The following is a 27,752-nucleotide window of genomic DNA, read 5'->3' as shown; positions in this document are numbered from 1 at the left end:
GCATTCAATGGAAGTCATAACACGCTGCCCTGGGGGTCACTCACCTGCCCCACACTCTCGATAATTAAAAAGAGGTGTGCATTCCTCAAGAATAGTACTGTTTTGCTTTACGGAAAATCTTTGAATTTGCCAATGATTATAAAAACTACTCTTTCATTATCTTTTGCAGACTATGACAAAATACCATAGACGTAGTTTACAAAAAATAGGGATTTGTTTCTCACGGTTTCAGGGGTCTGGAGGCTAGAAATGAAAGCTTGAGGCTTTATTAACTGGCAAGGGCCACTTCAGTACAAGAGGACAAAGAGACAAGGATCTCTCTTAGGCTCTTTCCCCTCCCCCAAGGTCACTAATCCATCATTCATGTAAGCCCCGCCCTCAGGATCTGAGCACTTCTCAAAGGTCCCACTATCACTTTAGGTGTTAGGCTTGAATAGAAAATTTTGAGGAAAACAGAGTCAGTCTATAATTTTGGGGTTGGTCACTTTTGACCCGTTACAACAACAAGCCGGAAGCATGCACACCAAGGCTCAACCTAGTCATAGATCACGGGATGACTGTCGATGGGTTGAGGAATAAACAACCTTGGGGTCATTTAAGAGTATTATTCTAAGCCTAGGAACACGACTCAGTTAAGTGTTTATTATGTAAGCACAAGGACCTGTTTTAGATCCCCAGCACCCACATAATCACTGGACACAATGGCTCCTGTGTAGCCATCATGCAAGGAGGGCAGTCAACAGACAGAGGTGCACCTGTTACAGCAGGTAATCCAGTGGTCACTCTGTTCCTCACCTTTGTTTTATTCAGGACCAGATCCTACACCCTCACTGCATGGTGTGGTTCTGGTCTCTACTCTTCCAGTCACCCTGAAATGCTCCACCGTGTTTAAGGCTCAACCACAACGAACTGCTTCCGTGCCTAGCCAAGTCTTCCAAGAAGTATAGCCACTCCCATCCCTCTGTCCCCTAAGGAAATTCAGTAGCAACAGACAGGAAGAGGTGATACTCTGATTAACCGGAAACCCATGTGTATATTGTCCAGTCTCTTTCCCTCAGAGTCCTTCACCACAAAACTACAGGCGCAGTGTTAGAGACGTCTGCCCAGCCTGCTACCCAATTACGAATTCCCTCAGCACAGGCTGGGTGTTAGATACAGAGGTAAGGTTGAGGTCAAAAGGTAACCACAATGTAAGTCATCCTTAGCCATGGGGGGAGAAGGCAAGCATTGAATAAATCCCACCTGTAAGCTTCAGAGGGATTATGGGGGAGATTTGTGATCTGCTGTGTGGACCCACCTAAAACCTCGAAAACTGGTCTCTACGGTGACCCTCACTTTTAAGAAGCATTACACCCTAGAGAACGTGTCAGATCATTCTTAGGGACTGCACATGGTAAACTCATGTCAGGACGATTGGGGTCATTCAAAGCAAAGTCCAGTGACTAGAAAGAACCTTTCAAGATTACAAGGTACTAAAACTTGATGCACATGGCTGGGTCAAGGCTGGTTCACTTGGAGTGCCCGTGAGTGAAAATCTGGTGGATTTTACAAAGTGACCCGGGAACACTGAAGGTGTTTATGGTTCCAGCTGCTCTTCAATAATTTGCTGACCTGCTGTTCCCACATGCACATCCCCTACACACTTTTGGTGCGTCCTCCTTGGAACTAAAGCACGCTGCTCTAAATATAGACTTCATGACAGAGTTTGCATGCAGTCTTTCTAGCTCAGGTTATTTAAAGGAGGGAAAAAAGCATTTAATTCCTAAACGTATCTTGGCACCACAGTTGCAGGCAATTTTCAGACTTTTAGCAAGAGAAAGAAGAAAACCTATTAGTAATTTTCTGGGGTAGGATCTGATGGGCAGCAACAAATAACTCTAGGACTGTTAGACTGTTAATTAAAATGGAGTGATAAGAATCATTTTTTTCTCCCCTCCATCTCTTTTTATGTAGGACAGTCAGCCCTGAACTCAAGTCTTACGCGCTGGGAGTTCTTTTTCTCCTCCTTCGTTTGTTGGGTACGTATTGTCTCTTCATTCCCTCCATAATGAATTGGATATGTATTACCAGGTGAGTGGGGATCGGTGAAACTGTCCCAAGTCCTGAATTTGCCTCTTTTCTTTCCTGTCATTTATTCTTTCCTGTTTATTTATTAGTGTCCTACTTTCATTTCCCGTTGCAACCACGAAACACCCTGACACAAGCAATTTTAGGGGGAGAAGGGGTTTATTGTGCTTACAGTTCCAGATTACAGTCTATCGTTGCCGGAAGTCAAGGCAGCAGGAACTTGAAGCAGCTGGCCTCACCCGCCTTGCAGAGCCAAGAGAGAATGGGTGCATACAACGCTTGTGTTCAGCTTACCCACTGTCCCGTTTGCATACTGCCAAGGGCTCAAACCCCATGGAGTAGTGCTGCTCACAATGCGAGGGTCTTCATACTTCAAATAGCACAAGACAGTTCCCCACAGACATGCACATAGGCCAACGTGATCCAGACGGCCCTGCGCTGAGACTCCTTTATCTAGTGATTCTGGGTCTGTCAACTTAAACTAACCATCACTTTAAACCTGAATTTTTTATTCCCAAGTTCAGACACCATCATGCTAGACCCCTCTGATGTCACAGGGGTTATGTATTCCAACTCTGGACCTCATGTCACCCTGAATTTTCATTAGCTACAGAGAAAATGCAGTGGTGCCAAAAGGGAGGAAATTTTAGTGGTGCAGTTTGGTACTAGTTTGCATTCTTTTTTTTTTTTTTTTCTTATTAGTTACATTTTGTTAACTCGGTATCCCAGCTGTATCCTGCTTCCTCATTCCCTCCCTGCCCCTTTCCAAGTCCACTGATAGGGGAGGACCTCCTCCCCTTTCATCTGACCCTGTTTTATCAGTTATCTTCAGGACTGGCTGCAAAGTCCTCCTCTGTGGCCTAACAGTACTGCTCCTTCCTTGGGGGGTGGGGAGGTCAAAGAGCCTGCCATTGAGTTCCTGTTAGAAATAGTCCTTGTTCCTCTTACTATGGGAAACCAATTGGTTACTGAGCTACCAGTGCCACATCCGAGCAGAGGTTCTGGGTTATATCATTCATGGTCTTTGGTTGAGTGTCAGTCTCAGAAAAGACCCTGTGCCCAGATATATTTGGCCCTTGTGGAGCTCCTATCCTTTCCACATCATACTAACTCCCCTTCTTTCCTATGATTCCCTGTACTCTGCCAAAGGTTTGGTTATGAGTCTTAGTATCTGCTTTGAAACACTGCTAGGCAGAGTCTTTCAGATGCCTTCTTCGGTAGACTCCTGTCATATGTTCAATGCACATCCCATTTGTCTTTCTAAATGAGGATTGATCATCTTACCCCTTGTCTGCTTTCTTGATTATCTTCTTTAGATGTATAGATTTCATCATGTTTATCATATCTTGTAGATCTATATAAGCGAGTATATACTACCATGTTTGTCTTTCTCCTTCTGGGATACTTCACTCAGAATGATCTTTTCTAGATCCCACCATTTGCCTGCAAATTTCACAATTTCCTCTTTTTTGATTGCTGAATAGTATTCTATTGTGTAAAAATACCACAATTTCTGTATCCATTCCTCCGTTGATGGACATCTGGGTTGTTTCCAGGTTCTGACTATTACGAATAAAGCTGCTACAAACATGGTTGAGCAAATATCCTTGTTGTGTACTTGAGCAAATTTTGGGTATATACCTAGCAGTGGTATAGCTGGGTCTTGAGGAAGCACTATTCCTAATTGTCTGAGAAAGCGCCAGATTGACTTCCAAAGTGGTTGTACCAGTTTACATTCCCACCAGCAATGGAGGAGTGTTCCCCTTTCTCCACAACCTCTCCAGCATGTGTTGTCACTTGAGTTTTTCATCTTGGCCATTCTGATGGGTGTGAGGTGAAATCTCAGGGTCATTTTGATTTGCATTTCCCTAATGGCTAATGAGGCTGAGCATTTCTTTAAGTGTTTCTCTGCTATTCGATATTCCTCTATCGAGAATTCTCTGTTTAGTTCTGTTCCCCATTTTTTAATTGGATTACTTGGTTTGCTGCATTTCAGCTTCTTTAGTTCTTTATATATACTGGATATCAGCCCTCTGTCAGATAAAGGGTTGGTGAAGATTTTTTCCCAATCTGTAGGCAGTCGTTTTGTTTTGATGACAGTGTCCTTTGCTTTACAGAAGCTTTTCAGTTTCATGAGGTGCCATTTATTGATTGTTGCTCTTAGAGCCTGTGCTGTTGCTGTTCTATTCAGGAAGTTATCTCTTGTGCCAATGAGTTCTAGGCTGTGCCCCACTTTTTCTTCTAACGGATTTAGCGTAGCTGGTTTTATGTTGAGGTCTTTGATCCACTTGGACTTTAGTTTTGTGCAGGGTAATAAGTATGGATCTATTTTCATTTTTCTGCATGTAGACATCCAGTTAAACCAGCACCATTTGTTGAAGATGCTGTCTTTTTTTCCATTGAATGGTTTTGGCTTCTTTGTCAAAAATCCAGTATTCACAGGTGTGTGGGTTTATTTCTGGGTCTTCTATTTGGTTCCATTGATCCTCCTTTCTGTTTCTATGCCAATACCATGCAGTTTTTATTACTATTGCTTTGTAGTACAGCTTGAGATTGGGGATGGAGATACCTCCAGATGATCTGTTGTTGTACAGGATTGTTTTGGAGATTCTGGGTTTTTTGTTTCTCCATATGAAGCTGAGAATCTTTTTTTCAAGGTCTGTAAAGAATTGAGTTGGTATTTTGAAGGGAATTGTGTTGATTCTGTAGATTGCTTTTGGCAGGATGGCTATTTTCACAATGTTAATCCTACCAATCCATGAGCACGGGAGATCTTTCCATCTTCTGATATCTTCTTCAATTTCTTTCTTCAGAGACTTGAAGTTTTTCCCAAACAGGTCTTTCACTTGCTTAGTTAGTGTCACCCCAAGGTACTTTATGTTATTAGTGGCTATTGTGAAGGAATCCCACTGAAATCAGGGACAAGACAAGGCTGCCCACTCTCTCCATATCTCTTCAACATAGTACTTGAAGTCCTAGCCAGAGCAGTAAGACAAACAAAGGAGATCAAGGGGATACAAATCGGAAAGGAAGAGATCAAAGTGTGACTATTTGCAGATGATATGATAGTATACATGAGTGACCCCAAAAATTCAACTAGAGAACTCCTTCAGCTGATAAACACCTTCAGCAAAGTGGCTGGATACAAAATCAACTCAAAAAAAAAAAATCAGAAGCCCTCCTATATACCAAAGACAAAAGGGCCGAGAAAGAAATCAGGGAAACTAGTTTGCATTCTATTGCTGTAATGAAAACCATGGCCAAAAGCAACCTGGAGGAGAAAAGGATATCTTTGTTTAAAATGGATCACACTCTATCATTCAGGGAACCTGAAGGCAGGAACTGAAGCACAGGCCGTGGAGGAACACTGTTTTTACAGTCTTCCCTGGTGTGCTTTCTTATTCAGCACATGGCCATGTGGGAGTGACACCACCTATAGTGGGCTGGGCCCTCCCACATCAGCCATTTAGGAAGAAAATGCCCCACAGACTTGCCTACAGGACAACCCGATAGAAGCATTTGAGGTTCCCTCTTTCAAGATGACACTAGCTTGTGTCAAACTGACAAGAAACCTCCCATTAAGAAAGCCCTGAGCAGCCTGAGGTATGCTTTATTTCTGAGCTGCCTGCTGGGAGGAAGAGGCCACAAATCCATCACCTTGCAGCCTTTCCAGTATGTTCGTTTCAATTATTCGGTTATTTTTATTTACCTTGAATTGTTTTATTTCATTACCTTTTAATATTTCTTATTTATATTACTTCTTATTATTCATCCAGTTATTCAAATATATTTATTTACCTTGGGTTTCCAACAGGTGGCCTGGCCCCCACCTGTGTCACACTTTTTTCCTCATGCCAAAGCTGAGATCAAAATGGCTTGAGTGAACATCACATGGAAACTGAGGGTGGAAAGGGAGGTAACTGTCCTGCACAGTAAGAGTAAGATGGAAACTGAGGGTGGAAAGGGAGGTAACTGTCCTGCACAGTAAGAGTAAGCATAAAGCTCTCACTGGAAGTCTGTGGTCATGGATGGACACAAAGATCTAGGGCTGGAAATGTGGGGTTTGAAAAAAGCATTTTTCTATCAGCACAAATGTCCAACAGCAGAGAATTAGTTACATCAGCAAGGGTCTGTAATCCTGGTAGGAGCCAGGCCTCCTTTAAAGTTCTGGAAAGAACATTCATAGACTTGGAAAGGACTCACGACATGGGGTGGGGACAATGGCGGCCTACTCTCCAATGGATTTAGATGGTTATCAAGCATGTAAACATAGGGAAAAATATTTGGGAGGATGACCATCCAAATGGTACCACATAGTTTTAAGTAATAAGATTATGTGTTTTCTAAATTGAAACTTTTGAATATCGCTACATACATGAATATATTAGTTTTATAATGCTGTTAATTCCTATGTAATTGATAAAAGAGAGAGGAAAAAACCCCATCCACAGTGAAGGAAACACACAGCTTAAGTGTCTCCCTCCAGAGTCAGCACTTGTATTCAGTCCCCATCATCATCCCTGTTCCCTGTGGAGCAGATCTCAGAACCCTCCCACTGGTCAGTCCATGTGTGTTGATGCGCAGGGGCATCCGTGTCTTATTTCTGTTTCATGGTAAATAGACACACATAGATGTGGAGGTGCCACAGATGAAAACCTTAAGCCCTCTTTCAACTTAAAACAGGTGGGTGTTTCTGGGAAGCTGTGATAGCTTGAAAATTTCTACACAGTAGAAAGAATGATATTGATTTTTTTTTTCTTGTGTCGTTGGAAGCATAGACAGATGTATTATCGGGTCCCCTGCCCTCAGGGTCAAGCAGCTGGAGAGACAGATAGACATGAAATACGAACAAGCTAGAGAGCCTCCATTTTGGAAAGTGGTAGAACCATTCCACAGATAGTTTTGCAACAAAATGGCATTTGCTGAGCACCTCCAGTGTTCTGAGTTCCCAAGCCATATGAAGGCAAGTGGCCACACCCTGCCCTTGAGAGCCCCCCACAACAGGGCTCAAAAAATGTGGGTGTTTTCCCTCATCTGTAGAGTTGCTGTAGAGGTCTCTGCATCTCTAAACCACATTAAGGACTCTACACACAGTCTAAAGCATCAGGGTAAGGGAAATGTCTTGGTCATTAAAGCATTTGCCTCACAAGAATGAAGACCTTCATTCAGATCTCCTGAGCCCATGTAAAAAGCTAGGTGCCATTGTGCATGCCAACAATCCTGATAATGGTGGCCCAGGAGATAAAGACAGATAGATCCCTGGAAACACCAGGACAGCACCTAGCCCAGTGGTTGGGGCTGACCAACCCTTTCACGGAGGTGGCACATCAGATATCCTGTATATCAGATATTTACATTACAATTCCTAACAGGAGCAAAATTACAGTTATGATGTAGCAATTGAAATGTTATTATGGTTGGGGGTCATCATAACATGAGGAGCTGTATTAAAGGCTCTCAGCGTTAAGAGGGTTGAGAACCACTGACCTTGTCTATGTGGAAAATACAAGGCCAATCAAACATCTCAAACAAATCAAGACTTTTCAAACAAAGTTTGGAAGGTGCCTGAGGACCAGCACACAATGGTGGCTAGAACGATGGCCATGAAATACCAACAACCTAGAAAGCCTCCTTTTGGAAAGTGATGGAAGCATTCTACACTCAGTTATGCGACACTTCCCTGAGCCACCTCCAGGGTTCTGAGCTGGCAGGCCAATAGCGAGATGCATATACACTCATATATGGAAAGAGGGTGTTCTTCATAATAATCTCGATAGCACAAAATTTTAAAAGAACAAGTTATTTCTGAAAATTGTAGGGTGATTGGAGATAAAAACCGAGATACCATAAGGAGATGTGCGTAAGATAATCCCTCACTGCTCTGAAGCTGATCCCAACTCTATCTGTCTGCAGCAGGAAAGGCAGGTACCACTGGGAACAGGGATTTTTCCATTCCTGTGACTGTAAGCCAAAGCAAGGAGTTAACTTTATCGTTATAGCCCGTTACACAATGCATGTGCATAGATATAACTGAAACAAAAATTTCATGGGAAAAATACCTTTAATATGTAGAACACATTCTGATATTCTACTCCCTGCATTTTGAAAAGTTGGTTATGACCCAGTGTATTGATTCTATTGCCCATTATGGGTCACAAATCAGTTTGGAAAACCTGGCGCTGAAAGGATATGACACTGTCTCGTCTTTTAATTAAAAGCGGCTTAGCAGAGAAGTCTTGGCATCTGGCCTAATTCCATCTCCTCAAGCACCCAGTAAGATTAACGGCCATTATTATTAATGCAAGGCCAATGAATAAATCAGATCTCGTGACACTGCCAACCCTCGGGGTGCCCCATGTGGGTAATGGGAATACAGTGGGGACACTGAGGTTGAGTATGACAAGATCTGTGATGGAACCTGCACCAGCACAACAGTGACTGGGGGGAAGCGCCACCTACCTGCCTTGGGATTCAGGCATGACGTCCAGAGCAGAGAATAAATACAGGTTATGAAGATGTAGAGGAAGAAGAAAGGCTGCTTTACATGTGGGGGGCTTATAGGGATAATGCTTACAGGCTGCAGAGACCTCATTGAGGAAAGTGGGGTGAGGCAGGAACAGCATCATATGGAGCTAAGGAGTAAGCTAGGAACATGATGAGGAAGGTCTTCTGCCCCTTGGGTAGCTTTGAACTTTATCTTTAAGTCAAGTAGAAGCTGCTAGTAGCCTTTACCAAGAGAGGGACAAGACCCACTGTATATTTCAGGAAGAGATGCTGTCTAGGGACTGAATACGGTAGAGTCCATTAGAGTTGAGTTGAGAGAGAGGTTTGCATTGAGATAGTGGAGCTAACACTGAATGAAGAAGGACCTTCATGGCTTGGTCTCTGAATTGAAGTTCACGTGGTAGTGTTCTACCTCTGCAGGTTTCAAACAGGCAAATCAGAAGAAAAACACATTTTTCATTTTCATTAAAAGAAAAACAGCGTCCATACTAAGAATGTCCACACTGGCTTTTCATATCACTACTTCTTAAACTATCTTATATCTTATATGTGTTTACATTGTATTATGTATCTTAGAAAGTTCAGGAGCATTTAAAGTTTTCAGGATTATGAGTTGGGGATAGGCAGATGAGCTAAGGGGCAGGTGAGGAGAGGCATAGACCATGGCTGGGCTACCCTAGGGTGACAACAGAAATGTTCTGCATCTCATATGGCTTTTGAACACTACTTGGAACACGGCTTGTGTGGGCTGCTTTACTTAACTTTTATTGGTTTTCATTTAAGTAGCAACATTTGGCGAGTGGCTGTCATACTCAATGGGGAAGGAAGGAAGAAGGTTAGCATGGAAGACCACAATGGGCCATGAGCAGGGTAGAGAAAAATGGCAGGATCCAGAAATGAAGGTAACATTGGTTCCCTGTGTTACTTTAGACACTAATGGAGAAGAGCTGAGAGATGGAGCAGGGACCTCAATGGCACCGGCCACTGGCGATGAGAATTTCCCTAGTAGCCCTAGGGCAGAAATAAGGTTGCAGCTGGTGGGATCAGTGATAGATGAAATGCAAGAACAGAGCAAGGAAATCAAGGATGATAGGTTCCAAGGATGTAACTCAATTGTTCACATGCTTTGTCTAGTGTGCATGAAGCTCTGGCTTTGATCTCCAGCAGTATATGTAACCAGGTATGATGGTGTAGTCCCAGACAGAGGAAGTCAGGGGCAGGAGGATCAGAAGTCCAAAGTCATCCATGTCTGCATAGAAAGCCTGGGCTTCCTGAGACCATCTTTAAAATATAATGAGACTAGTGGCCAAAGTGAAGATAGCGTGGCTGATGGTAGTGTCTGGGCTGGATAAAGAAGAGGTAAAATGGGAGGTCACAGAAAATGGCAGAGATAAAGGAATAATACGACTTTGGGGGGAATGGGACTATAGGAACTAGCGGTATGTGGTGAACAATGAAAGAAGACGTGGAAACTGTGGCCAGAGCTGCTGCATCTGACTTTAAAATCTCAGAGTTATTGAGACATGACAACACCTAAGTCCTGGCTGACCAGAGAGAAAATGGGTGAACTGCCTCAGCATTGAGAGCAAGTTGTTAAAAGGCCAGTGTGGAAGAAGCAGAACAGGGAAGGAGACCACAGAGCTGGAGGAGGGTCAGTCAACTAAGAATGAACTGGTTGCCCCCTCAGCAGAATTCCTGATGGGATGGATCCCTCCCCTTCCCTACTATTCAAATGCACTGATCATTGCTTTTCTGTCTGAGATATAGGTCAGCTCATGGGTCTGATCAAGAATCTCAGTCCTTGGGCTGAGGTGTTGTTCGTTGGTAGAGTGCTTCCTTGCAAGTATAAAGCCATAGGTTTGATCCCCCAGCCCTGCTAAAACAAATAGTAAATTGTCCCTGAGGTTGGCTCGCTGCCATGAATGTCACATCAACCCAGACTCCTAGAAAAAAAAAAAAAAAAAAAAACCTGTACTGAGATCCTCTTGCAAAAGGATACAAAGAGCCAGAGACATGCTGCCTTTAGGGCCTAGGAGTAGGGGTGAAGCTGAGGGGAAGGCTTACTGTGAGCTGAGTTACAGAACACCTTGAGAGGAAAGATTCCGCTCATCTGTGGAGCAGAGGTCTCGGGTAGAAGCCTAGATACACATTTAGTGGTCTGATGAAGGGAGATCAGCCTGAGAGCAAAGCTGGCAGGATGCAGGACAGCTGATCAAAAGTGTGGCTGCAGAGAGGGTGGCATATTTGCTAAAGTGCTTGTTGTAAAAGGACCTGAGTGGGGAATCCCCAGAACCCATGGAAAAAGCTATAACCCCAACTCTGGCAGGCAGAGATAGGAGGACGCTGGTGTTTGCTAGCCAGCCAGCCAGTCTAGACAAATAGGTGGACTCCAGAGTCAGTGAGAGACCTTGTCTCAAAAAATAAGGTAGAGAACAAGTAAGGAAACACACACACACCATGTGAGACTGTGCTGATCAGAACTGTAACGGGAGTCCTGAAAGGCAGAGACCAATGATAGCCATAGAACAGAGACAGTGTCTAGTAAACCATCTCTGTAAACCATCTCCTCATAGCCAGCTAAGTAGATTTGAGCAAAGAAGAAACAAGCGACCAAGATTAAGTTGAGATTTAAGTTTGTGCCCCGTGATTCTGGGAAGCCCTGAATGAATGGACCACCAAGAATAGATGCAACCAACCAAAGGTCTCAAAGGTACTGCAGTCAGGCTGGGCTTTCCCACGAAGTCTCTACCCACCAATCACGATGCTTGGTTGGACAGAACTGTCCTGCTGGGCCACCCTCACCAGAAGGTCCTTCATGTGCATCTACAATATACAGGCTCATTCCTGGGTCTCAGATCTTGTCTTTGAATCATGAATGACTCTAGAAAGGCATTTCTCAGAAACCTGGTGCAGATCTTTGCGGGCTTGTTGCGCTCTGGCCCTGAGCATAGTCTAGAATGGAAGAGTATATGGGCTAGTGGAAACACACATTAGCTCACACTTTATTCGAAAAAGTCAACACAGTACCCTCAAAGACCCCATGTGGGTAGGAGCAGGGAGGACTTTTCCACTCACTGCTGTTCCTGTTTAATCCATAAACAGTTGTTAGGCACCAGCTGCACACCAGGCTCTAAAGGCACCCCCTGCTGTCTGCATATACAGATGCCACTCGTCCTGCCTGGCTACATTAACCACAGACCCCTCTGCAGCCAGGCATACCTCACTCCTCTCAGACTTTCCTGTCCATGTGGCCTTTGGCAGGCTACTTCAGCTTAGGGAAACCTTTCAGACTTTTTAACAAAGGGCCCAGGTGAGAATGCAGTAGCTCCTGACTTCTCAAAATTAGGAAAAGTGAGTGGCGGGTGTCCCTAGAAAGCACCTGCTGATGTCAACAGTCCAATCTCCTCCTTGGCATTGCCGAAGGAGAGAAATGCATCAATCTTTTCAGGAGAATACACCTTTCGACATTCTCCTCTAGCTGGAGCTGGCTGGAACAGTAATTGCTCCAGGTTGAATAGAGAGAGTCCGGGGTGAATTCAAATCTTGGCAGGTGAGCTGAAGAGGAACCATTATCTTTCTAAATGTAAATGGCACAGTCATTTTCAGCCTCCGTTTTTTGTCCCATAAAGAAACATGGATTTATTTTTCTAAGAAAAGCCTTTCAATTCACCTTTTAAGTTGAGACCAAAGAATATGAATAGGTCTTGCCTTTTCAACCATGGAAGTGAATGAAAAAGCCAAGATGCTGGGCCCTGGGGATTAATCTCTGTTAATAGATTTCAGGAAAACAGATTCTCCTTAAGCAGCATAGCAGTTTTTGCTCACACACAGTGTGCTGTGTGTGTGTGTATGCACATATACATGTATGTGTATACAAATATATGTATATATCTAAGTATATACATACATGTATATATATATATATATGTGATATATACACATGTGAGCTACAGTATAAGGAAGAGTTCATCTTTTTACTATTTCTTGAAATAGCAAGTAGCATTGAGTTTGCCTTAATACCCTGCTAACACATGTTGAGGCCCTATTGTGGCATGTTTCACATACACATTCTTGCCCAGGAGACTCAAAGGGGAGGGAGCTGCTCTTCCAGAAGAGTGGAGTCTTCAGAACACACTGTTTCTAACAAAATATTCCACCATCACTGCCCTGCCTCCTCATTCCCTCCATACCAAGAGTATATCAGAATGAAGATGCTCATACTGATGGATTCCTGGCTTCCCTTCTAGAAGCACCTGACTGTCCTCCAAAATAGACTCGCTTTTAAGGGGCGACCCACCAACTCTTGGCTTGAAAGGTTTTGTGTAGTACATTTGTTCCTGTGGAGAAAGGGTTTTTAAGAGGAGAGGTAGTCATTAGCCAAAGGGATTTAGGACAAAACCCTAAAAATAGGGTCAGAACCTGATTTGGTGAGTATTCTCTATCCATACTTTCTCAATAAACAAATGCATTAAGTCTAGAATAAAGTATAATTGGGGACTGGGGAGATGGCTCATTTCTTACTGCACTTGAAGATCTGAGTTTTGATCCCCAGCTCCTGTGTAAAGGGCAGGCTTGGTGGCACTTGCCTGTGACCCTTGAGCACTTAGAAGGCAGAGACAGGCTGATCTCTAGAACTCACTGGCAAGCCAGCCAATAAGTGGCTTCCAGGTACAGTGAGAGACTCAGTCTCAAAAAAGAACAAAGTGCAGAGGGATTGAGGAGGACATTTAATGTTACTCCTGTCCTCCATATCCACCTGTGTTTACTCAGACATGTGCACACACACCTGAAATACACCAAGAAAGTATATGTCCCTGTTGTATAAAGAGGCTGAGATTCAGCGAAGCTGTGGGGCTAGCCCATAGGATCGGGGTTCCCAAGTGGCAGAATGGGAAGAGGAATGTCCTCCTTCACCAGGGGACCTCCAGATGTAAGCCCCTTGACTGAAGAGAAGGGTGGCGAGGAGAGCTGATGACTGAGTGTCTCTTCCTGCTGACAAGTGTCTGCCAGCCCTGCCAGTGGCATTCTGCCAGGTACTGGGGAAGCCTGTTTACAGAGGAGGCTCTCAGGTTCTCCATGCACTGACAAGACCAGGGGAGGGAGTGCTCTGTAGTTGGCAAAGAACAGAACTCCGGGGTGTTTCTCTCCCTTCACACTTGAAATAAACTGCTCTCTCTGACCCTGGAAATCCCAGATAAGAGGTCTAAAATCTTCTTGAATTAATGAACTTCGAATTAGAAGAAAAGTAAACCACTAGATCTGGGTTCTGGCCTCTTTGTCTCTATGAGGTTATGAGTTATGGAAGGAATCATGGTGGATGGAGCTGCCTGCTATGCAGTGCTGGGGTGATTAATATCCTGGTTACTAAGAGAACAAAAATCTCTCCTTGGTCTCAGGGTGAGCCAGCATCTTCTGCAGACAGCTTGTTGTTTGTTTGCTTCTATTTAGTTCAATGGATGTATAAGTACTTACACATGAATGGCTGGGTGTGAGAAGTAGTCAGGAAACTAAGAGTCTGATCAGCCACCGCTCAGGGGAGCTCCAGAATAGCAAAGACTTCCAGAGAGAAAAAAAAGAGTGCCTCAGATCTGATCTGTGTAGTCTCTCCAAGCTTGGAACTTAAAAGTCCGAATGATAGCTTAGGGTCTGGCTTTCGGAGAGAATTACAAGTCAATAAAAGGGAAGAGTTTAATTTGGCAGAAAAGAAAGCTAATGTTTTATGTAGAGCTGTAAAAGAAGTCTCACAAAGGTTATTCTTTGGTTACTAAGCCTCGCATTTATTCTAAAATCTCGCCTAAAGTCCCAGTATAAGATGAATGAGTCAGCAAAAGTTCTGGCCATGTGAATGGGTCAGGCCCCTTGCAAAAACATGCGCCTCATTTGAGCCTCAGACAGTGATATTAGCTCCATTGTATCTGGAGGCACTGAGAGATCAGGTGGGATTGCCTCAGAGTTTTCAGCTCCTTAAAATAAGTAAATAAAAACTCATCTTCACCAGCAAAGTCTCCAAGATCTTGAGTATAGACAGCATGGAAAACTTTGATGGGCACTTGGCTTTGTAAGTACTTGAAGGCTGTTTCTAGTTCTTTCAGGAGCATCATTGACTGCTAAAGGAACCCGACAACAGGATAAAACTGACACCTTTGAAGCACAGAGCATGCAAGCTCTACTTAAAGACAACTGAATATTGTAGATAAGAATCTTCATTCAGACACAGAGTCATGACGGATTGCATAATGAGTTTGAGCTTGGAACAAGTACTAGCAAATGGCTCCTTTACACTCCTGATGCCCTGTGATATGCTAATATATATTCCGGTTTGCCATAGTGTCCAGGAATTCATGTATCATGGAGTAAGGGACACCTAACTTTTAGTTCCTCCCTGTGGCAGACTTTTTCATCAGAATGCCCTTTGAGCAGGGTGCCCATCAGTATTGGCTCCTCGCTGCTGGGTGACTAGTAGCTAGGGCAGAGGCTAATGGCCTCAAGATTGGTCACAATAGGTAGACAGAGCACTTGTCATCTAATCACGAAATAAAACCACAAGAAACAGGAAAGGTGAATGGATTTATGCTGTCCCACTGTGCCCGAGAATAGGTCAAATCAGTGCCATTTAGCCACAGAGACATCCACATGTGAATCAGTTGCCATGGAAATCCCTCCATGTTGGAGCAGAGAGAGCGAGCGTGTTCCAGCTCAGCTAGTGGGGAAGACGTGAGCTCCTGAGCAGCCTCTGGGCCGCAGGGAGTGAGGCAGGCATGTTTCCATTCTGCAGGGGCTAAGTCTGCACCAGGAGCAAAGAACAGCTTGTAGGGGATTCTGAGCTTCCAGTTAAACCAAGCTGCCTGAGAAATTTAATGAGGATTCCCACAGAATCCATCTTGTAGGGTTTCTCTCTGGAGTAACAAGCAGCAGACTTAGGAAGAGGGCTGAGACACAAGGACCTAGGAGCCAGGGCTTTGCCAGCTGCTTGGTACCAAGAGGGTGACATTGGCCCCAGCAATCCATTCAGGGAAGACTAGCCCACCTCCCCCAGCAATCCATTCAGGGAAGACTAGCCCACCTCCCCCACTGCCTCAGCACGGTGCTGTATTATCTAAGTATCTGAAATACCATGTGTGCTTCTGGCCACTGTGGATGGACTTGGTGGGTCTCTGAACCCCTGAAGTGTGTGCGTGGCTCGGAAAATGCACCTATATTTTTCTGCACAAAGGTTCTACATGCAATCACATTCTCAGAAAGACCTTCGGTGAAAAGTGAAGTTTGAGCCAGGACTGGCCCTGGCAGGGACACTCCAGGGGAGCTGGCTGTCCAGTCCTATAGTCTCTGGATTAGCGCCTTCTTAATTGCAGCCCTCATATCTTTAGGTCTGCCACTGAAGGTGGTGAGTATCGTATCCTAGCTTCAGGGAATGCTAGGATTCCTGAACAATGAATTTTTGGTAGTAACTTATTTATTTTTTTCTCACCCTACAAATAATGCTCCTCAAAACAGACTAGAGTCACTTGGGATTTTTCTTTTCAGTGCTGAAACCTAAGGCTTATATTTTGTTTTCGAAATTCTAATGACTGGGGCTGGGAAGCCAGCTCAGTCCAGTCCATAAGGCGCTTGCCACGCAGGCAGGACCTGATTCTCACATTAAAACAAATAAAAACAGTGTTGCAACTCCAACCTAGGGAAGCAGCAGAACAGGCGAGTCTCTGGAGGTCCCTGGGCAGCCAACATAACTAAACCGGCAAGTTTCAAGGCAGTCAGGAACCCTGTCTCATAAGAAAAAGTAGATAGTACCAATGATGGCTGTCCTCTCATTTCCACGTTCACACATGCACAAAATACTAATGACTGAGCCCAGGGTGGTGGCGAGCACCCAAGTACCTGTAATCCAGATACACTAGATGCTGAGCCAGGAGGATTACATGAGCCTGTGAATTAAGACCAGCCTACACAATTTTTGGTTGTTGGTCTAAGGCCAGTCAAATAACCGTTGAGTGAAGGAATGAGAGCTGGCAAATAAACCAGCAGATTGCCACAGACCTGAGTTAAGAATGGGGACGGTTTTCATCTCATCTCACATTTCTGATGGTGGCTGCGAGTATCTACTGCGAGCTCCGCATGGGAACAATTCACACCAGTTTAATAACTGGCAAAGAATAATCACGAATATGTTTGTCCCGTTTCCCATTTTAAACCATAAATGTGTCCATTTATGTGCTCACACAGTATGACCTAGTCACATTCTACTTCTGGCCCCTAGAGCCTCTGGGTAGCAGCCCACACAGCCCTGCAAACCCCATTCCAAAGGCAATGTGCAGAGCCACACACCTCTTTGAAATTTGCTCTAGGAGGCTAATACTAAGAAGACTCCAGAAAAACTCTAATTCCTTCTCAGAATGAAGGCAGCTGTCACTTATCTTGTGTGACCGTTACAGTTGCCAGGTATAATACATAACCATCCTAAATACTTCTCACATGTTAACTTAGCTGGCTTCAGGCTCAGTGGTTTTGTCTGGGTAATGAAGTTAGAACAGGGATCCACATTCCCATAGTTTGCACCACCGAATTAGAGGGCCCACTTACCCAGCATAATCTTCCCCCAGCCCTGTAAACAAAAGCACAGACAGGGATGGAAGAGCCCTTGTCTGCAGTGGGCCATCTAGCAGAGCCAGACTGAAGTGGTCTCTTCCCTCCAACAGGTTTCATCCCCCCACCTCTCATCTTTGGGGCTGGCATCGACTCCACCTGTCTGTTCTGGAGCACCTTCTGTGGGGAACAAGGCGCCTGCGTCCTCTATGACAATGTGGTCTACAGATACCTGTATGTCAGCATCGCCATTGCGCTCAAGTCCTTTGCCTTCATCCTCTACACCACCACGTGGCAGTGCCTGCGGAAAAACTATAAACGCTACATCAAAAACCACGAGGGCGGGCTGAGCACCAGTGAGTTCTTTGCCTCTACTCTGACCCTAGACAATCTGGGGAGGGACCCTGTGCCCGCACACCAGACACATAGGACAAAATTTATCTATAACTTGGAAGACCATGAGTGGTGTGAAAACATGGAATCCGTTTTATAGTGACTACAGGAGGGCTGAACTCTGTGTTTGTGAACAGAGGGTCATTTTTCTTATAAAAAAAAAAATGGAAAAGAAAAAAAGGTTTTCAAAACAGACATGCACTCTCTCACGCACACATGCATACACTCATGCATACACGTAAGACCTTTGTCCTTTTTCTAAAAATCTACGTCAGGTGACCGAGCCAGTCAGGATTCAGAATAAAGAGAGAATGGGATGGCCCTGGAGGACATGCACACTGCTGGGCTCAGAATCTGCTTGGAAGGCACCTCATGGTTTTCACGATGCCGACAGCTACAAGCAACAGGCACTGCCAAATTCAGGGAACACTTGTGGCCAGCTTGGAGGACGGACGTTTCTGGATATGTATACACATACAAAACTTAAAAAGCATTAAAAAAAATATGAGTCTACTAAAATCACATGTTCAAGTTGAAAACATTGCCAGATTAAGCACTAGAGACACTCTCTCCCTCCAACGGGGTGGGAGAGGTGCAGGTTGGAGCGGTGGAAGCCCCACTCCTCTCTCTAACTTTCGCAATATGGGTCACTGTGTAGACCACTCACCCAGTCTATGTGTGGTTCAAAAGTCCCCAGAGTTCGCTAAGAGATGCTGATGGGTGATCCGGGCTAGAGTCTGTGGTTGGCATCTCTCACCAGCTCCATTTCCATGTTTAAGACTGAGGGCCCAAGGGGGAGCTGGGTGGAGGGCATGCAGCTCCCCATCTCCTAGCACCTCCTCCCTACCAGCCCCACAGTGTGACCTCAGGAAGCTGTGGGCCTCACCAGGCTATGACTGACCCGCTCAGAGCCGGTGAGCCCCAATATAGCCCAAGTCATTTGCTCACATTTGCCAAACATTTTGCCATTTTTTTCAGAAACAACAAAAAATACGTGTACGAATTTCCAACTGTTGTATGTATAATTCTCTAATACTATTTTTAACTACTTCTAGAATCTGTGTTAATCCTTCAGTCACTAACAAAGCTTTTACTTTTCTCCATTTTTTAATGCACCAAAAATATAGGGATTCAAGGGATGCAATCAATCTATTGTAATTTTTATCCTCATCTTGATACCGTGCAAAAAATTGCACAATGTGTTATGAGAAAAAGATACTCCAGGAAGAGTGGAAATGTAGCTTTAAAATAATCACATTTGAGATAACAGGCTAGTGTGACAAGTTACAAATCTGCCTTCTGGCTTCAATCCCCATGGTGATGGCACTGTCGTGGGAAGCCCTTTTATATCCATGCTTCATGTTCCAGTGGGCATTTCTGTTAGCCTGTGAAGGAGGCTCACTCAGATGTGTATTGATGTGGGTGGGAGCCATGTTCCTGGGGACAAGAGAGAGAGAGAGAGAGAAACTGTGGTTCTTACCCACAGCTGTTGAGTGGGCTTTAATATCTGTGACCAAACACCTACAAGTTCACATATCCAGGGCATGAAAATGTTAGTGACAGGTCCCAGGTCAGTCCTAAATGATGTGTATTGAAATTGGCTGAACCTCCCAAAATAGCCCTGTCATTTGGGGTAAGAGTCCTGTGTGGGGAAACTCTCACACCGGCACACTTAAGACAATATGGCCACTCTCACCTGAGGCTGGATCAGATGGGGCACCTACATGAATAGCAAAGGGCTCAGTCAGCTCACCCATCATGCCTCTTCTTCGACCTTTGTTGAAGGCATATACTAAAATAGACCACAGAGTTTGCTTGGTTTTATTTTCCACCTTAAACATCCCTACTTACAGTTCACCTGAAGCAACGAAAGAATAAGGCCAGAGGAGTAAAGGTGGGGATGCCATGCCAAACTTTTGACAGATAGTGTAAATGCGGGGGAGGTCTGGGTAGTAGCCCCAAAATACAGGAGACACCAAGCAAAGACAACCAAGAAAGTGCTGCTTGGCAGTGTGGCTATGATCAGCTGCCTTCAGGGTGCTTCTAAAACAGACCTTCCGTCTATCTGCCTAGCATTAGCCTGTCCTTGTTTGGAAGCACGGGGTGCTCATCAATATCAGAACTAGAAAAGGGTAAACAGTTCTCCAACCAGTTCATAAAGTGAAGTTTTGTAGCTCTGAAGGCTTTGGTCCCATTCTGAACAGGTTTTGGTTCAGTCTTGTTTTGGAAATGAATGGCTAATGGGTTACTGCCCTCTCTCAACTGTTGTATATCTTTCCAAACTGAGGCCCTGGGATGTATACTTTGTTTCATGACACAAATTGCTTTTTGGAAAAAAAATAATAATTTTTAAGCTCTTTGTATCTTGGATTTTTTTTCCCCCTAAAATGTTCTTAAGGATAACAATGGAACCCAACTCTAGGGCTCACTTTTATCAACAGTTATTTATAAATTGAAACTCTCCCTGTGGCAAAATGATATTAGTGAATGTTGTGCTATCTTTAAATTTTTCAATTTTTGTCATGTATGACAAAAGAGAAAATTCAATCTACTTTTAATTTTCCTTTTGTATTATCTATAAAAAGAAACACTGTGCATCCAAGGCTAGATCCAGCCCCGTGGTTGTCTATTTGGCTTTGAGTGGCATTCTGGATGAAAACTGGTAAGATCTCCCTTGAACATGCAGAAAGCAAACCCGGGATGGATGGAGAAGACCTAGGAAATGAATGCTGGAGTTGTCTCTTCTGCAGTCGCCTCCTCCACCATCTTAGTTGAATGTACCCAAGGATGGATGAAAAGGTCTCTGCTGCAATCTTTGACATATATTTGTAACTCTTACTTGCAGTCCAAGCAGGTTTTATGATTTGTATCTGTGTCGCTTCCCTCGTGTGGGAAACCTGCTTTTCTTCTCTCAAGTGGGGTTGTGTGCTGTCAGGGAACACCCGTGCCTTTGTTACTCACTTCCAACCTCCACAAGGAAGGCCATGAAGCTCCATTACTCCGGGGAGAATAACAAAGCCACAGGATGCTCAGAATTTCCTCATAGCTAATAAAGAGCAAGAGAATCCATATTTTTCAGTTCCCCTAAGGACCCCACTGCTGGTGCTTAACAGCAAAATAATAAAGGAAGCCAAGAGCTCCTGAGGAGCCGTTTGAGAGTTAACATACTACAAGCAGTAAGGAGTGTGCGCTTCTCTTCTTGCTAATAATCATTTCTTTTTCTCTACCTCACAGTGGGATAGCTGCTTTGGGGATGACTTTTCAAAGAGGGTTGTGTAGTATCTGTCCATTCAGATCCCCAGATCCAGTAATACCCTGAGTTTCTCCTCGTACAGTAGAAAGACTGGTTGGCCTGAGGTAATCCACAGAATGTCCTATACAAGGACAGCCACCCAGCAAGCCACCAGAAGGTAGTCACAGAGCCACTGGGGGATTTTCTAAGTGTAAGATTCTAATGTGGTTACTAGTATATCCTCTCCAGTAGCTTCCATGAGATGCCATTCTGAAGGAACCCAGAAAATATAAAATATGGATATATGGGCTCACAGACAAATGCTCCGAGGAAACACAGTAGTTGGCCAGCCATTCTTGCCATATGCTGCTTCTGCTCCTGGAGAAGAGTGATTTCCTCATTAACTGGGGCTTTCCAACCATGGGATGTGTCATAAGATCTGCATGAGAGTCCTGAAAACATTACTCAGTAGTGTTAAATAATAAACATCAGCACGTAGAAGTCCACTGTCTGATCATACAGTCAAAAGAAAAGGACAAGGACAGAACAAGTACTGTTATTTATTGCGGTCATACTGTACTTTTGCTGTGTTTGGTTGTGATAAGCAAGGAGACCCAAGTAAGAAGCTTGGGTAAGAAGTATTTCTTTTCTGGATTTTGCTGTTCTTGATTGTTTTGATGGATGGAACAGCTGTCTGGCCAGAAGTCAGGGAAAGCACCAAACAGTGGGGTCATGATTGTTCCTCTGGGTTCCCTTCAATATAGTTAACCTTAATTTTTAAGTTAAGAATCCAGGTCGAATACCTCAGAGGCACCAAGTTTTCCAAGAGAGGGTGACAGTGAAATAAAATCTGGTTTAGGAAATTCATTTGGGATCCAAACTTTCTGCTCTTTTCTCCTTATTCACTGCATTCAGCCTCACCCAACTCACACCACATCTTACCTCTCTGAACAAATTGTCCTAATTTCATAGGACAACTGCCCCAAAATGACAAGCCATGGATCCCAGCTCCTCTGGAGTATTATTACCACTCGAGAGCCAGTTAGAAGACGTTCTCACTGGCAGTACAAACAAAGGAAGACTTTTGTTGCTGAACTGTTCACATGCATTTGCTAGGGATCACTTCTTCATGAAACACCTGGAAGCTATTACTCTACACTGCCTCCACTGCTCTTTACACATGTATTGAATCTCAGCTACTGCCGAGTCATGGCAGGACCAACATGGCTTAGCATACCTGCACTGGGAAATTCAGACAAAGATGGTCCTCTACCTCAGGAATATTTGCCTGCCTCAGAAATGAAGACAAGAGTTCATACTTCTCAGAGATCATCTATGATAGCATATTTTTTTCATTGCAGTGTTTACTTTTCTCAAGGATGTTGGTGTTTGAACGTGATGTATTCTTTTATCGAAAATGTTGGGCTATGTGCTATCCTCTAGACTAGGTACATGGCCCCTCTCCTGCAAGAGCTCACAGCTCAATGAGCTGGACAGACTGGAACACAAACTCAGCAAAAGAACGTTCCAAGCCGGGTTCTGTCTAGATGTGAGAGATGACTCAGAGATGACTCATAGCAAAAGCAAGATTCCATCCTTAGCTGCAATAATCAAAGAGAGAGAGAAAGAAGGTGGTGTTCTAGATAATAAATAACAGTGTGTATCTCCCAAGTGAGTATTAAGAAGACAAAGGAGAAAGTCATCCTTACCACCACACACAGACAGGGCCACTAAAGCAGGGCAATACATTACTCTTGTTTGGGATTGTTGAGTAAAATACTTCAAGCCTTGTGGGCCATCAACTCTCAAAACTACTTACCCTTTTGTTGTCACCCAAGACCAGCTTGAAGCAATAAATTAGCAAATGCCTGGGCTGTGTAGCAACAAAGCTTTATTTACAGAGGCAGTCAGTGGCTAAAGGGAAGGCCATGGTGTGCTAAGGCAGTAATGTCATGGAGACACCAGCAGTTCAGCACAGGTAGGGCAGGTCTGGCACCTAGACATAGCTTGGCCATAGTATTGGCTGTGTCATTTTCTCCAAAGGGTCCTGGAGTAAGTGTCCATCAACCCTAATGTCCCTGACCAGAGAAGTCTAATTCAAGTATCTCACTTGTTTCCAAAAAGGGGGAAAGTGTCCTTTTGTCATAGACTTTATTGTTTAAGGTAACCTTATTTTTCTCTTGGGCACAATAGAGAATTTGAACTACAGAACCTATCGTCCCTTCTAGCCTGACACTTGGCATTTTAACTAGACTGACCAAACTTTTTTGATGGATATAGACACACGAGGGAGTTATATAAGAGACAGGAAAAGAGGAGTGAATCCAGATACTGAATAGGACTTCAAACCCTTTCTCTCCTCAGCACCAACATAAAACATTGGCACTCTAGAGCCAATAAATCTGTCAGGTAGAATAATTGGTTGGCAGTAGTAATAGCTAATAATAACAGTCACTAACATTTATCAGATACTTACTCTGAACCAGCTGCTGGGCTGGGCTGCTTACATGCATTAACACATTTAAGCTTAACACTAACCCTGCAAAGCAGGAATTGTTACTAGTTTTCTCTCACAGGGGAGGAAAATGAGACTCAGAAGCATTGAGATCTGACTCAAGGTCATGAGAGGAGCTTCAAACCCAAGCCTGTGAGTCTAAAGTGCCTGTTGGCAGCCGTGATAGATGATCTGTCCCTACCAAGCAAAAAATGAGGGAGCCTTCCCTGCCTTCAGGAATGCCTCACCTCAAAAGTCTCCAGCAAAAATGAACCGGAGGCCTCACACTCTTCATATGCCTCGGGGTATAATAAGCAGAACACAGTGGCAGCTGTCATCTGGAGATAATGTTGCATATTCCTCTTTCGCCGGGTTGCTTATCCCTGATCTCAGTAGTCCATTTATGTAAAGTGTTCCACACAAGACAGGCAGGTGAAAGGAAACGGGATGCATTATGAAATGTACTAAGAGGCCTGGAGCTGTTCTCAGTACCAGACAGAAGTGTCCAACCCCTATCTCGTACGAGGCATCAAAGCACCTGTCTCATATGCTCAGCTCTGACCCAGGGGCTTCAGACATGCCAAATGTTGACTATGTCTGTCTTTCTTTCCAGATTGCAGCCTTTGAGATGCTGAGTATTTAGACATTTCCATTTTTATCGTAACAGCTCAAGTCGACAATCAGGGATTGATAATAATCATACATTTTGAATATTTTTCCATAAGGTAGAAGTGATTATTATTTTTGCTATGAGCAAATGGAATAATGTAGCCAATTTTCAGGAGATGTGACATTTTGTAGGTTGAAATGTGTGCTTTTTCCTCACTGTTTCTCTTAAGTTCATGCTAATCAAACAGAAGGTGGCTCTTGTGGAGATAAATTTGGCAAGAATGTTTGATATATAATCTGAGGCCATAAAATGAAACACAACTGTGCAATACAGGGAGCCCGTAGGAAGAACACAACTGAAACACAGCTTGAGCTTTAATTCAGCGCCTCAGAGGGAGAAGGGGTTGGGAGCTCTTGTTTATTGAGCCTGCTAGCCTCATGCCAGGTCTGAGAATGCAGAACCTCAGCAGCCCTCTTATGCCATCCCTGACAGGTAAGTCATTTCCTCCCTCTTTACAGATCAGACAAGGAAAGCCCAGAAAATTCAAGTTTCCCCAAGGTCACCATCTAATTAGGTCATCAAGAGTCAGTACCAGGTCTTTATAATTCCCAAAGGAGGTCTCTTTCCAGCCCAGCACACAACTACCAGAGTGGACACTTGGAAGCCAGCAGAATAGCCATCTATGGTGGGGAAGGGATATGGATAGTTTCCCAGAAAATTGAGCCAGAGCTAAGAGACCTCTATAGAAGGTTGCCTGCAAACACAAGACCATAACATGAGAAAACCTGTTCCACTAGAACAATCAGCCAATAGAGCCTATCAGGGCCTTCCTCCTTACTCCCAGCCATATCAAACATTTCCCAGCCAGTTGTACTGAATAAGAAGCTCTCTTTCCTACCCTGCCTCACAGAGCAGTCCTAACCCAGATGCAATTTTCCTCCATCCCATTCCTCCTCTGGCTCCTGAGGAGATGGCATTCTGACATGGCGTGCATGTGTGTGTGTGTGTGTGTGTGTGTGTGTGTTTCAAGACAGGGTTTCTCTGTGTAGTCCTAGGGCCTAGTTGTTCTGGAACTTGCTCTCTAGACCAGCCTGCCTCTGTCTCCAGAGTGCTGGGATTAAAGGCATGCAGCACCATGCCCAGCTGTCATCTGGGGAATTCTTCTCTGATGAGTTCTCCAGAGACTATAAGAAACATGAGCCTTCCAAAAAGTTTAGCGCAGAACATAGGCTTCTTCCACTCTGGGCCAAGTCTCAGCTTGTAAATGCTGAGTAAATAGTGTTGCTCCCCACCCCCCTGCCACAAAGACAGGGTTTCTGTAGCCTTGGTTGTCCTGGACTTGATTTTGTAGACAAGGCTGGCCTGGAACTCACAGAGATCTATCTGCCTTGCCTCCCCAAGTACTGGAATGACAGGCATGCACCACCACTGCTAGCAAGACTGTTGCTTTTTAAACCACCAGGTCAAAGTTGAAAGAGGACAAATGAATAACTAAGGATTTCCGTGGTCTCCCCATACCTGTCATTGAACACAAAGAAAACAGCCATATGTCACTATAAACGAGCTTTGCATGGCTGACAGACTGTCACAGGGAGGAGTTAAATTTTTAATGCTTTTTTAATAAAACCACAGCATCATTTATGGAAGCATGACCTGGGCTCAGACCTGGCTCCAGTGATGAGGCTACTTCGCTTGGCACACAGTGACTCTCTGTGGATGAGTGGACAATAAACTGACCCTGAATGCTACAGGAGAAAGCATGGCTGTGGTTCAAGTGGTTTTCCCTGGCACTCAGCCTCCTCTGAGTCACTAAAGACATAAAGCAACACTTAGAGTCCAAGTAAGACTTGGACACAAGATCTTTTACCAGTGACTTGTGTAAAAAAGTGAAATTTAAAAAAGGTTTGGGATACACCTACTAATCCTAAAAATGAGTTTTGATATGAATGAACAGATAAATATGCTTTGAAAGATCTTGACTTCACAGGGTCCTTGGGCTTGGAATCTGGGCTGTTGAGGGTGAGATGGAGAAAAAGCTAACCCTATACAGCTGTTACTTCTACACATCCCTCTCACTGGAAAGCCACGAAGCTCTGATGTAAGACTAATAGAACGTAGAAAATGCAGAAAAGACCCATTTCTTTTTTTTTCCTTTTGGCTCTTTTTCCCTCCTTCCCCTTTAGGCACAGAGTATCAAGACATTGAGACTGAGAAAACCTGCCCTGAGTCACAGTCACCTTCAGAAGACTCGTTTGTGCGAAGCTGAGGGCTGCCCTCTTACGGCAGAGCCTACCATCATCATCACCACCACCACCACCACCACCACCACCGCCATAACCCACAGACCTCGAGGCCTGACATAGCCCTGTGCTGCCCAGGAACCCAAGGGTTCCCATGTGGATTATCCAATGTGTGGTCCTTTGAGGCTTCAAGCACAGGCCTATGATAAGGACGAAGGAGGTGGCATGTGGTCAGGAGCTCTCCAAAGTGGGCATCAGTTCTAAACAAGGTTGACGTGATGTGCAATTTCTTTCAGCCTATCCCTCTTCTCGCTTCTGTGGGGATGGCTTTCTGACATGCTTTAGAAAACCCCCTCTGGGGATGCTTCTCTGACCGAACACTCTTAACCGTTCCAAAGAAATCAGCTGGGCTTTAACAGGGGAGGAGGGGGTGTAAAAATCTGGATTCCCAGAAGAGAAGAGGACTAAAAGCACATACTTAATAGATTCTGAGCGAGGTAGTGTGTATTTTTGCAGCTTATATTTTCCAGATGAGCAGTTTAGAGATACATGATATAAAGCATATACTGTACATTTGCTGAAAATTATATTAAAAGCACTATTTTAATTCTTCCTCTGTCTCATGGCTATAATCTCTGTTATCTTTCTTGTGTCTCTGAGCAGAACAAGCCTAATCAGAATGTGCTTCTAGCTGTGTGCATTCTATATTTATGGGCTTTGACATGATCAGAGGAGCACAGGCTTTGGAGTCAAAACAGACCCGAATCTAATCCTCCTCATAGCACTTACTACTGATATGATGTTGATCAAGTGATCTGACATGATGGCGCCTCAGTGTCAACTGCAAAGTGGGGATATTAAAATAACTTTAAAACAACTGTGCTGAGACTTAAATGAAAATGCATGTGAAGGCATCAAATTCAGTGTTCTGCACAAAAATTGTCATTGTTGCCTCCACAGCCTGAAGCTGGAATTAGATTCCACTGCACTGACATGGCTGCTGTGAATACATCAGTGGTCCTGCCCTCAACACCCAGTTTCCTTTCTGACTCTCCACTATATAAAGCTAGGAGAGGGGGAAATATCGACAGCTCAACATACCTGCACTGTTAAATACAGTGCCTGATGTTCAATGGCTACTCAGTATATAAACAATGTAATGGAAAATTTTGTTTCTTTAAAAACTCAGTTATGTAAATATGTTTTTGTTTTAATCTCAACTGTGGGATTTTAGTTTGGGCTTTAGTTTGTCCACAGCTCATAATTCCCTCCTGCACAGTGTGGTCTTCGCCAGCTGGTAATGGCCTGCCTCGTGCAGCACAGAGAGGGGTGTGGTCTGGGATATAAATATGAGAGCCCAGAAAGAGAAGATGTGGCAGTTTGGAGAGACCAGAGATGGACAGTGTGGCGGCTTGGACAGACAGGGGAAATGTTTCAAAGCAGTGGCTTGGAGGAGACTGCTTGCTGCACTTGCTGTTGATGGGAGATTGGTATAACCCAAAAGAACCCATTAACCCTGAACAGCTCAGAGAATTAAAAAGGTCCGTGCCCCCTCTCCCTACTAACGTCCTTCCTACTTAGGATTGGGGGGTTGGAAGGCTGTAAGCATCCCAGATAAAATGGAGTTCATAA

The 27,752-nt window shown here is 44.2% G+C and overlaps 1 protein-coding gene across 5 annotated transcripts in view; it reads left to right on the top strand.

Moving 5' to 3' along the window:
* Slco3a1 (solute carrier organic anion transporter family member 3A1) overlaps positions 1–26,732 on the top strand; it is a 284,954-nt gene extending 258,222 nt beyond the window's left edge. The window contains exons 9-12 of one of the 5 annotated variants that reach the window (XM_060367352.1): positions 1,954–2,018; positions 17,265–17,507; positions 18,523–18,540; positions 26,064–26,732. In XM_060367352.1, coding sequence (XP_060223335.1) covers positions 1,954–2,018; positions 17,265–17,507; positions 18,523–18,540; positions 26,064–26,146 — 409 coding nt within the window. In that variant the 3' untranslated portion in view covers positions 26,147–26,732. Of the gene's footprint in view, positions 1–1,953; positions 2,019–17,264; positions 18,560–26,063 lie in introns of those variants that run through there. The other 4 variants (XM_060367354.1, XM_060367353.1, XM_060367355.1 and 1 more) reach the window with 4 other exon arrangements.
* Positions 26,733–27,752: the final 1,020 nt, after the last annotated feature.

This window comes from Meriones unguiculatus, chromosome 14, assembly GCF_030254825.1.
Source record: "Meriones unguiculatus strain TT.TT164.6M chromosome 14, Bangor_MerUng_6.1, whole genome shotgun sequence".
Taxonomy (NCBI): domain Eukaryota; kingdom Metazoa; phylum Chordata; class Mammalia; order Rodentia; family Muridae; genus Meriones; species Meriones unguiculatus.
Note: the sequence above shows the minus strand (reverse complement) of the source record. Positions and strands in the feature narration are given on the sequence as shown.